The following is a 10,644-nucleotide window of genomic DNA, read 5'->3' as shown; positions in this document are numbered from 1 at the left end:
ATCCAACAATTTTCTCAACTGCTTTACGTCTCTTATAATCTTGCGGTTGTTTTTCACGAATTTTTTCTTTTTGTTTAATGGATAACGAACCATATCTCTGCCTTGATCTTTCATTGCGAATTTGTTTTTTTTAGCAATAAATTTATCATTACATCCAACCATCCTAAATATCAGTGCAAATAAGGTCAATTTTGCATATGCCATCACAACGGTGGCAAATATAGGGATGCCTAAAAGTTTACATCATTTTTAACCAACACAACTCAATTCCAATAAATAAGAGCAACTGCAAAACAATGATGATGAATTAAATACTGAAAGCAACACCTTTGTCAAGTAGGCTAAACAAAGCATTTAAATTAACAAAGCACAATAATCAGAGATATCTACACAAATAGTCACACCATTGGGTAAAGAATCCTATAAATAAAGTTAACAATATACAATTGGCATGCACCATCTGTGTGGAGTGAAGATTCAGAGCTTACCTTCACCAGAAATCCCTATATGCAAACCACCTTTCCTCATTGCTATAGGTGGCAAACCAACCCACTTAACTAAATTTACCCATACCCGTCCATGAATAGATGGGTATGGATATTTTAAATTTTTGTATATGGGTATAAATGGGTTACCCAATAATACCCATTTAAATAAATGGGTATTATTGGGTAACCCATCAAACCCAATTAACCTATTTAGAATTCTCTTCCCCCAAATCTCTTCTCTTCCCCCACCCATTTTTTTTTTCAAAATTTTCATTTTGTCATGATGTTAACTACTTTTGTTTCATTATTATTATTATTTGTTGGTTTTATCTTATTATTTTATTTTATCTTAGTTTGTTAACTTGCTCATTTTTCAGCATTACCAATTTATGATAAATTTTAGGCTCTTTTCTTATTTTTCTAAAATGAAATTTTAAATTTATATATGAAAATAATGTTAAGGATTCAAAATTTTTGGTTTAAGTTTTATATTAACTTTTATAGTACTTAGTTTAAATTTTTATATTCTTATTATTCAATTATTAAATAATATGTAATTTTGCTTCATAAAGTATAAATGGAAAAAAATTGGTAATTAGGCTTATTGAGCATTACAAGTAAATATTTAAAACTAATGATGGATACAAAGAGCGGTATAAATTGATAACTTAGTTTGCAAAAATGAATTTAAATGAGTTTACAAAAAATTAAAATAAATGGGTTATAAATGGGTAATTGGGTTACCCAATTCATTTTTTGACTTACCCATTTATACCCATCTAATTAGATGGGTATAAATGGGTTGACTCACTTATACCCATTACCCATTTTACCCAATTCAAACCCGCCCAAGTCACCCATTTTGACACCTCTACTCACTGCTCAGCCAACTACAAATTGACAATTCACAAATCTAATCTACTTCCTACACATAAAAAATGGTGAAATTGCAGCATGAAATGACTACACCTTTCTAAACAAAAGAGCAAACAGATCACAAATATGTGAGCCAAGATTCTTTAATATGTATAGAATTTCCATTGCTGGGCGGTATCTCAAAAGTACAGCAATAAATGCTTCACTTGCTCCAGTGACATATTCATCGGTTATGATAGCTCAAAAATGTTGTATTGACCGCAAATAATGATTCACTTGTTGCGGTTACACAATTCAGCGGTTACACAAGTGATTTTTCAAGTACCCTCCATTAAAGCTCTCTCCATCAAAGCTTTATCTTTATCACTCAAATTTAAGCCATTAAGTTCATTATTTAAAAGCTATGTGCCCACTTTATAAGCAACCAACATTGGCAAAAGTATTATCATGTTGTATGTTAGGCTTCACCATTTCTCCCTACTTGTCTCTAACCAAAATACCCTTACAGAGAATATTGCTCATTTCCTAACCGTCTGTCACAAAACTAAGCCAAAAGGGCAATATAGAGAACACACTATTATTACAACATCAACCAGCTTGTACTCTTTGCACAAAATCTGCCATGTCATTTTTTCACTCCCTAAAATACTCCTCCACAAAACAGATGAAAAATTCCCAAGAGTCAGAAGCAAACTACTTTTTATATATGTATAGGATACTGAAGGGGCTCGATATCTTCTAGGGTAAAATACATAAAACCCCCATGTGGTTTACCTATTGTACATAAAACTTCCTCATTATTTAAAAACTCATACATAACCTCCCTATACTTTGGACTTCTTTGGATAAAGGACAGAAATCATCCAAATTGACGGAAACATGTAAATTTTCTATATTAACCCTATTTCCAAACTAAATCAAAGGTTAACTTAGGGCTCAATTAAAGTTTTAAAAACTTTCTTCCTTCATTTGAAACAAAGGTAGAACTAAGGGGTTCATCTGAAATTTTATAAGAAGTATCATCTTCTTCAAGGAAATGTCAGAACGTTCTGGGCTTTTATTTCTTCCTTTTTTTCAGAACATTTTTCTGTTTTCCCTTTCCCCTTTGATTTTCCTTTCTTTTTCTTGCCCCATCAATCCAGCCAACACCACCTTTTCATTGCTGCCATCATCTCGCTATCACCATCTTGTCATCTTCATTTTCAACAGCATCTCTATCACCGCCGATCTAGACTCATGACTTTTTCATGTGTTTTTCTGTAAAATTAAGAACCCAAATCTAAGCAGCAACTTTTTTTGGAGACTTGGATTGCTTAGTCTCTTTCTCCTCTGAATCATTAGTTTCTTAGGCAACAAAATCGGCTCTTTCGTCTGTATCTTCAACACCAATTGTTCGAAGGTCTCGGCCCCATTGCAGTTGATTAGGAGGCTCTGTCTCTCAGTATTCCAAGCAAGCCAAGAGGGTCTTCACTCTCCAATTACATGAAGGCAGTGGACCTCGATTTCTCCTCCTTGCCCGCCAGTTGATTTTTCTTTTTTTGCTTCCCTTTTCCTTTCCTTCCATCAGTCCTTCAACTGACACCACCGATAAATGGCCATCGTCAGATCTACTTTTGCTATTCATGTTTCTATTGAATTTGGGATTAATTTGAAGTTGATAGCAGAGCCACTATGTGATTGATATGTTGAAGGCTTTTGGTGTTAGGTTGGGATCATTGATTGAGAATTTTTTGTTAATATTTTGAGACTATTAGATTGAGAATTTTTGTTGTTATTTTGCACTCTATCTAATTGGAAATTTTTTGGTGTTATTTTGGAATCGTTGAGCGTTGAAATTAGTGATGATTGGTGGTAGAGTTGCTGGTGATTGGTGGCGATGATAGAGCTACTGGTGATCGGTGGTGGTACTGATGATGATTGGTATTCACCGGTGTCGTTGACCATTTTAGTGTTATTGACCAGTTTGGTAGTGAGCAGGGAAGAAATGGAGAAGGAAAATAAACCAAAAAAAGGAAAGGCAATAAAAAAGGAAATGACAAAAAATTGCAAAATACTGAATTGTCCTTGACAATGTCACTTGAAACTCACTTAATACACGCGTGTATCACAAACTCCGTTAGTTTGGATGCTTTCCATCCAAGTTCCAAAGAAGTCCAAAGTATAGGGAGGTTATGTGTGGGTTTTTAAATAATGAGGAAGTTTTATGTACAATAGGTAAATCACAGGAGGGTTTTATATATTTTACCCTATCTTCTATCAAGATTTTCAGAACCACAGTTATACACATATACATGAGTTTCGTCTAACAGATAATTCACAAGAACACATTATTACACTTACTAGGGATGCGCGGGTGTTTAGTACTTGTGATTAGAGAAGATTTTTCATTGGATAAATAATAGTACATTCTGAAAAGAAATAGTCATCAAATATGACAAAACTAATAATATTACATTCTAATTGCACCACACACTTGTGTACTTTATTTTATCAATACTTTTACAATTTTTATCATTCCCAAAAGACCCCTACAGATGTCAAATCGTCCAAGAGCAGATATAAGTTATTTCAAACAAAAGAATATCCTCCAACTGTTAGTTATAACAATGTGTTAATTGCACAACATGTTAATATGTCTTTGTGTTAATTGCACAACAAAAGTCACATTTCAATTAAATGTGTTTATAATACTATTTCAATAATTATACTAACACATAAGCTTATATGAGTTGTACTCTATGCAAAAACGATTGCAAAATAATTTCATATTACAGAAATATACAGATGTCTCCATAAATCAAAATTTTAAATGTACCAAAATGAGTTCATTTCAGTATATACCTAAACACGTGCCACCCTCAATTGCACCAAAAGTTTTAAAAAAGTTACACAACATTCCACGTTCCCAAAACACCCCTATCCATGCTGTTGAAATTCAAACTCCCTTTGACCACAACTCATTCTTATATAATATAAGAATATTGCATTAATAATAGGGTTATTTTTTATTATAATGATGAGGTACACGTTATCGAATTTAAATACATGTCATATATACAAAATTTCAATTTAGAAGATTAATTCTTTAATAATATGTGGACAGTTGCAGAGGAACAACAAAACTAGCTCCACAATTCCGTGAAAGGAGAAATGGGTTGATGGCGACGGGTAAGTCCAGTAGTTTCCCATTTATTGCTAATCGAGAATAAAAAGGCAAAAAAATGATCAAAGAATACCCAAAAGCATTTCTTCTCTATCCAAAGGGGTTGTGATGAAGGCGATAGGAATAGTGTCAATCTTATTCATATCACCGTCATATGCACGCAGGATATATAGCTAAGATAGGAACGTCGACGTCATAGACCCATCAATTATTGTCCAGACAATTTTTATTCTTCTGGTATATATATTATATTAATCTATTACCCTCCTATATTGCACCGACTGGACTAAATTGTTGTACTCTAGTCTCTTCAAAATACTTTTAACACATAAATATATGGATTAATCACATTTTATCCCCTTAAAAAATATCTCATTTCTCAGTTTACCCCCTAACCTTTAATTTTGCTCACTTAACCCCCTTTAGGACAAAATTGCCCTTGCATTATTTCGACTTTTCATTTACCTTGTTTTCTTTTCTTTTATTTTTTTCTCTTTCTTTTTTATTTAATTCTTCATTTTTCCCACAAAAATTTTCACCTTAACGATTGAAATTAAAAAAGAGAAATTGCAGAGATCTATCTTCTCCTTAAATGATTAAAAAAATATTCAAATCACTTTCCTAAACTATAATTTTTTTAGCCTTTCAATTCTTTTAATTTTGGGTTTTCCCCTTTCCTTTCTAGTTTCTCATTTTATTCTCAAGAAAATATCATAAGATGAAATTGTTTTCCTTTCTTTTATTTTTTTTCTCTTTCTTCTCTCTTTCATGCTTACCAATAGAAATTCCATTTCAACAAAAAAATTTTGTTTTGAGTTTGTAATTGCATATTTCTGGGTGAAGGTTTAAAAGACATCAAAAACTAATTTTGATTTTTTTGTATGATACCACGTGTCACAAATTTCAATTGATGATTATTAATCAGGTCACAATTTCATCTTAAGATATTTTCTTGGGAATAAAATGGAAAACTAGAAAGGAAAGAGGAAAACCCAAAATTAAAAGAATTGAAAGGCTAAAAAATTATATTTTAGAAAAGTGATTTGAATATTTTTTTTAATCATTTAAGGAGAAGATAGATCTCTGCAATTCCTTTTTTTTTTTAATTTCAATCATTAAGGTGAAGATTTTTGTGGGAAAGAGGAAGAATTAAATAAAGAAGAAAGAGAAAAAGAAATAAAAGAAAGGAAAACAAGGTAAATGAAAAGTCAAAATAATACAAGGGCAATTTTGTCCTAAAGGGGGTTAAGTGAGCAAAATTAAAGGTTAGGGGGTAAACTGAAAAATGGGGTATTTTTTAAGGGGATAAAATGTGATTAACCCTAAATATATATATATATTTATATATCTTCCTCTTATTGCAGTTTCCTCTTCTTTAATTACTATACGAGATAAGTTGGGCTGATTCAAGAATCTAAAAAGTTGCTGGCTTTCACCTTTTGAGTTTTTGGCAACAAGGATTTGGAAAACTGATCTTTTCCAAATTAAGTGAGGAAGCCACTAATTAAGATCAGGGAGAAGAAGGGAAGGAATGATGATGGAGTTTTTTCTGCTGGGTTGCACGGCAGTGGTGGTGTTGCTTCATGGAGTTAACTTCTTCTTCCACGCTCTCTCTTCTCACCTTGCCTTTCGTTCCCTCAGGTATCAATATACCCTTCAATCTACTAGTTTATTGCTTCATCAAATCTAGTGAACTTTTTTTTTTTTTGCTCTCTTGTTGTGAATTTTCTCTTGTATTTTCATCAATAATCTTTCCCACCCTCTCCCCCAGGTCGATCATCCTCAAGAAAGCTGTGAGAAATTAAATCTTTTCTATTCTGGTTTTAATTGAATAATTAGTCGTCAAAGTTGGTTCGTACTTTTTCGAAGCCAATAATGAAGATAGGAGCACAAGATATATACGTCATTGCAGAAAGACAAAGTAGAGGAGATCAGTATCGAATTATCTTTTTATCCGATTGACATTATACTTTTCATTAGATCTCTACAGCAAAAAAAAAAAAGTGAAGAAAAGAAAGAAAAAGTTGTGGCATTGATTATTTTAGCAGAAAATTCAGAGGATAAACTTGTGAAAAAATGTCAATTGATCTCCCACTCCGCCAATGACTCATATGCTATTGGTGGCGAATTGTTGTTACTTGTTTGTTCTTGACACGGTATCACATCGTGGACCCACCAAAACTTGAAAATACTCTCACCCAAAAAAAAAAACCCCCTTGTAAATGAAGGAAGTATTTCTCTGAGCTGATGTTATGGAGCTATAGAGTGTATACTAGGATATAGTTTTCCTTCTTTTCTTTTTCATATTTATACTTTTCTTTCTTCTGATTTAAGTCATTTAACATCTTACTGATTCACAATCTTCTGTCTCGTGCTACAGTTTCTTGGGAGTGGTTAGCTGGTAAGAAAACTTGTAAAATACACACATTGGAGGCAGGAGGATGCTTCGGAATAGAGCACTCCACAGCACCATGAATTCATCAATGATGGAGGGATCATGAACCCCTGACCAGAAAACTTGTCAAATACACGAGTTTGATAGATAAGTGCCTTACTTTTAAGTAGGCCAGTAATGTATTCTGATCATATAGTTCAGTCTTTAGACTCATCCTGGATGTTGTTTCTTTTGCTTTTTTACTCAGATTGAAACCATAGCAAAAGTACTTCTAACTCTGTTAAGCGGAGGTTAATTTGTAAAGATTGTTTAATCTCTCGGGATGTTGTCCAAGTTGCAGATGTGGTCCAAAACAAGCCCGCGTATGATGGATGAATTGGAAGGAACAAGACTCTATTTCCTGACACATTCTTGTTATCAAAATAAGGAATCAGACCATCCCTTCTACTTGCTGTATTTCTTGGAATGTCAGCTTTCAGTGAATTAAATGAAGTTATCTTGCTTATCAAAAAAAAAAATTTTGTTTTGAGGGATCATGCTAGATTTGATTATTTTCCGCAAATGCAAGCTTCATTTCAAAGGCTTCAAGCCCTCAAGCGAACACCCCTCCCTTCATCAATTACAATACTTGCATGGTGTGTTAATTGAACGAAATATGAATGAAGTCATGAACTTGGATTCAGTATTATCATGGGGGTTTTAACATTTGGAATTTGGTATATTAACTTGTTAACATGGATAGTAAGATGTCGTCCCCTGTATTTTCTGGACTGCCTTGCGCGTCATCTCATTCTGTGACAACTTTGATATCAAATCACTCTACAGTTCATGACTGACAGATTCGGCCTCTCAAATGGGAGTTTCTCCCAGAGGATTGTGGTTGTGATTATTTAGGAATGCAACATTAATCTCTACGGCATGAACATTGATCAGGCCCCAAGTGGTTGGCTAATTCAAGGCCAGACTTAGCCCAATCAGCTTACGTCCAGTTCTGCCAGCTCCTCTGACTTAAATTTTCTTGAACGGACCCCAAAAACTAATAATAATAAAGGAACTGTTTTGTTTGGTTATTAAAGTTGCAAACCAGCCGATCCTCTGGTGGCCCATGAGAAATGCTCTAATCAATTGAAATCTCTGCACTGGAGGCTTGAATCTGTCAGACAACATATTAGACTCTGGATTGGAGGCTTGAATCAATTGATAGTCTGTTAAGTGGGTGAGATAACATAACATGTTAGACTACTGCTAAATGGATTCTGGGATCATCAATTTGTTCTGTAAATTATAGGCCTGCATAAAATTCCCAATTCTCAACACACCAACTCTCCATCGTTGACTTGGGCTCATTAACTATTACCTAGAAAACATCAGAGATTCCAAGTACATAATGCCTTCCAACATGAGTTGGCAACTTGTTTGAACTTCCAATTATCGAGTAAAATACTCTTAGCACAATGGCGCATGATTAGGCAAGGGTGGGACATAAGGTAGTATTATAAAGCAGCAATCCTTGAAGTTTTACATGCATTGTACAACTATAATTTCTCCTAAAGAAGAACTAGCTTCCTGAAAAAAAAAATCTTTTTTTTTTCTTTTCCTCGAGAGAGATGGCGCAACAACCTTCTAGCATCACCAAAAAGCTGGAAGCCAAAGTTGCCATCGTAACAGGTGGTGCTAGCGGCATCGGCGAGGCAACTGCTCGACTTTTTGCCAACCATGGTGCCAAAGTTGTGATCGCTGACATCCAAGACGAAAAGGGCCGAACCGTGGCTGAATCGATTGGTTCAAAAAACTGCATCTATGTCCGTTGTGATGTAGCTGATGAAGAGCAAGTCAAGAGAATGATAGATTCAACCATCCAAACTTACGGCCAACTAGATATCATGTTCAGCAATGCTGGAGTATTTAGCAAGTCAAATCAATTGGTGATCGATCTTGACTTCTCGGAACTTGATCAACTCTTTGCTATCAACGTTCGAGGCATGACGGCATGTGTAAAACATGCTGCAAAAGCGATGGTGGAAAGGGGAGTAAAGGGCAGCATTGTTTGCACGGCGAGTATAGCAGCCACTATAGCTGGAGAAGTTTCGACAGATTATTACATGTCGAAACATGCAGTTCTGGGGCTGATGAGATGTGCTAGTAAGCAGTTGGGGCCACATGGAATTAGAGTCAACGCTGTTTCACCATTTGTTGTTGCTACACCATTAGCGTGCAACTATTTTCATATGGATGTTGAGGAATTAGAGAAGATTCATCAGCCTCAGACTTCCTTGAAAGAAGCTATACTGAAAGTTAATCATGTTGCTGATGCTGCTTTATTCCTTGCCTCTGATGATTCTACATTTATCACAGGGCATAATCTTGTGGTTGATGGTGGATGCACAGTTTAATGATCAGCAACAATAGGATCTTTAATTTTTCACTAAATTTGTTTGCAATGACTAGCTGAAGTATGGGATTGTTGGATCTACAGCAGGAGTTGATCATTTCAAACTAGAATGGATCCATACTTGGAACTGCTATATATGTCTCACTGGCTGTCTCATTGATGATGTTGTTCTATCAAACAGCTATAAGTCTGTTTCGATTGTCTTGACCACTAAACCAAGACTTGAGCGGTTGCAAAAGTAATTTTTTAATTTCGGCAAAAAATCAGCGGTTGTTTATAGCACCTTATAGTGAACCGAATTGACACTGGAAAAGTGGCACTGAGGATCTCTTGTGCCTTACAGACAAAATGACTCCCCTTGTAGCGGATGCAAAAAAAATGACCATCCTTTTGATTTTATTTTCATAGGCGTACTAATACAAAAAAACCACTAGATAATAGTAGCTTTGTATCTTGTACTTCAAACAAAAAAATAAATAAATATTGTATTATTCAAGTTTTACCTATTCGAAACCAATGCTTAACCCCATATACAATTGCAAGGAAAAATTTTCAAGAAATATACCCAGCCTGTTAGCCAAAGTACATGTATGTTCACCAAGATAGTGCTCCCAAACAAGCACGTGCAAAGCAGGAAAAAACAAAGGGAAAATCGCCAATTTAGTCCCTAAACTTTTTTTTTCCGTCAATTTAGTCCCTATATATTATTTCTAGCCAATTGGATCCCTAAACCTATATATCGGTTTCAATCAAGGATCTTTGCGGTGGTGCCACCGTATAATTTCCATTAGGTTCATAATCGTGCAATACAAAAGGGGCATTTTAGGGAATTCCATTTTGGCGCCTTTACCAATTAAAAAGTAAACGAAACAAGTTTGCGAGAAATACACACCCAAAATTCCAAAATGAAAACAAAAAATGTCTTGGACAAGAAATACACACCCAAAATTCCAAAATGAAAACAAAAAATGTCTTGGACAAAATCCAGGGCTTGAGTCGATGATCTGCTAAATAAAATCAAAGCAAATCGTGTTAAATAAGGAATCGGATGGCATAAGAAAGCAAATGATGGAGGCAGTGGGGGACAATATGCAGGAAAGGAGCAACGTTGAGGAGAGGAAGTCAAGAAAATCAAGTAAGTTTAAGGACTATAATGCTGTCTGTTTTGTTAAGTTAATAGCATAATCATGGTTGGTGGGGTTATCTTAAGTTAACTAGCAAACATTTTACTGCAACTGATGGTCGGTGATTTGTTCAGGTTATTTTTTTTGTCGTTGTTTGTAGAGATGGGTTCATGTGGTCCCTATCCCTTAAGTTTAATGTGTAATGT

General features: G+C 34.6%; 1 protein-coding gene and 1 long non-coding RNA gene across 2 annotated transcripts; both read left to right on the top strand.

The window, feature by feature from the left end:
- Positions 1-5,859: 5,859 nt before the first annotated feature.
- On the top strand, positions 5,860-7,242 carry LOC113764107. Its single transcript, XR_003467477.1, has 2 exons — positions 5,860-6,168; positions 6,908-7,242. It is a non-coding gene; the product is annotated as an uncharacterized LOC113764107 (long non-coding RNA).
- Positions 7,243-8,529: 1,287 nt separating this feature from the next.
- On the top strand, positions 8,530-9,315 carry LOC113756913 (short-chain dehydrogenase reductase 3b-like). The gene has a single exon (XM_027300386.1). The coding sequence runs from the start codon at positions 8,530-8,532 to the stop codon at positions 9,313-9,315; it is 786 nt and encodes a 261-aa protein (XP_027156187.1).
- Positions 9,316-10,644: the final 1,329 nt, after the last annotated feature.

This window comes from Coffea eugenioides, chromosome 2 (assembly GCF_003713205.1).
Source record: "Coffea eugenioides isolate CCC68of chromosome 2, Ceug_1.0, whole genome shotgun sequence".
Classification (NCBI taxonomy): Eukaryota; Viridiplantae; Streptophyta; class Magnoliopsida; order Gentianales; family Rubiaceae; genus Coffea; species Coffea eugenioides.
This window is presented reverse-complemented; position numbering and strand designations above follow the sequence as displayed.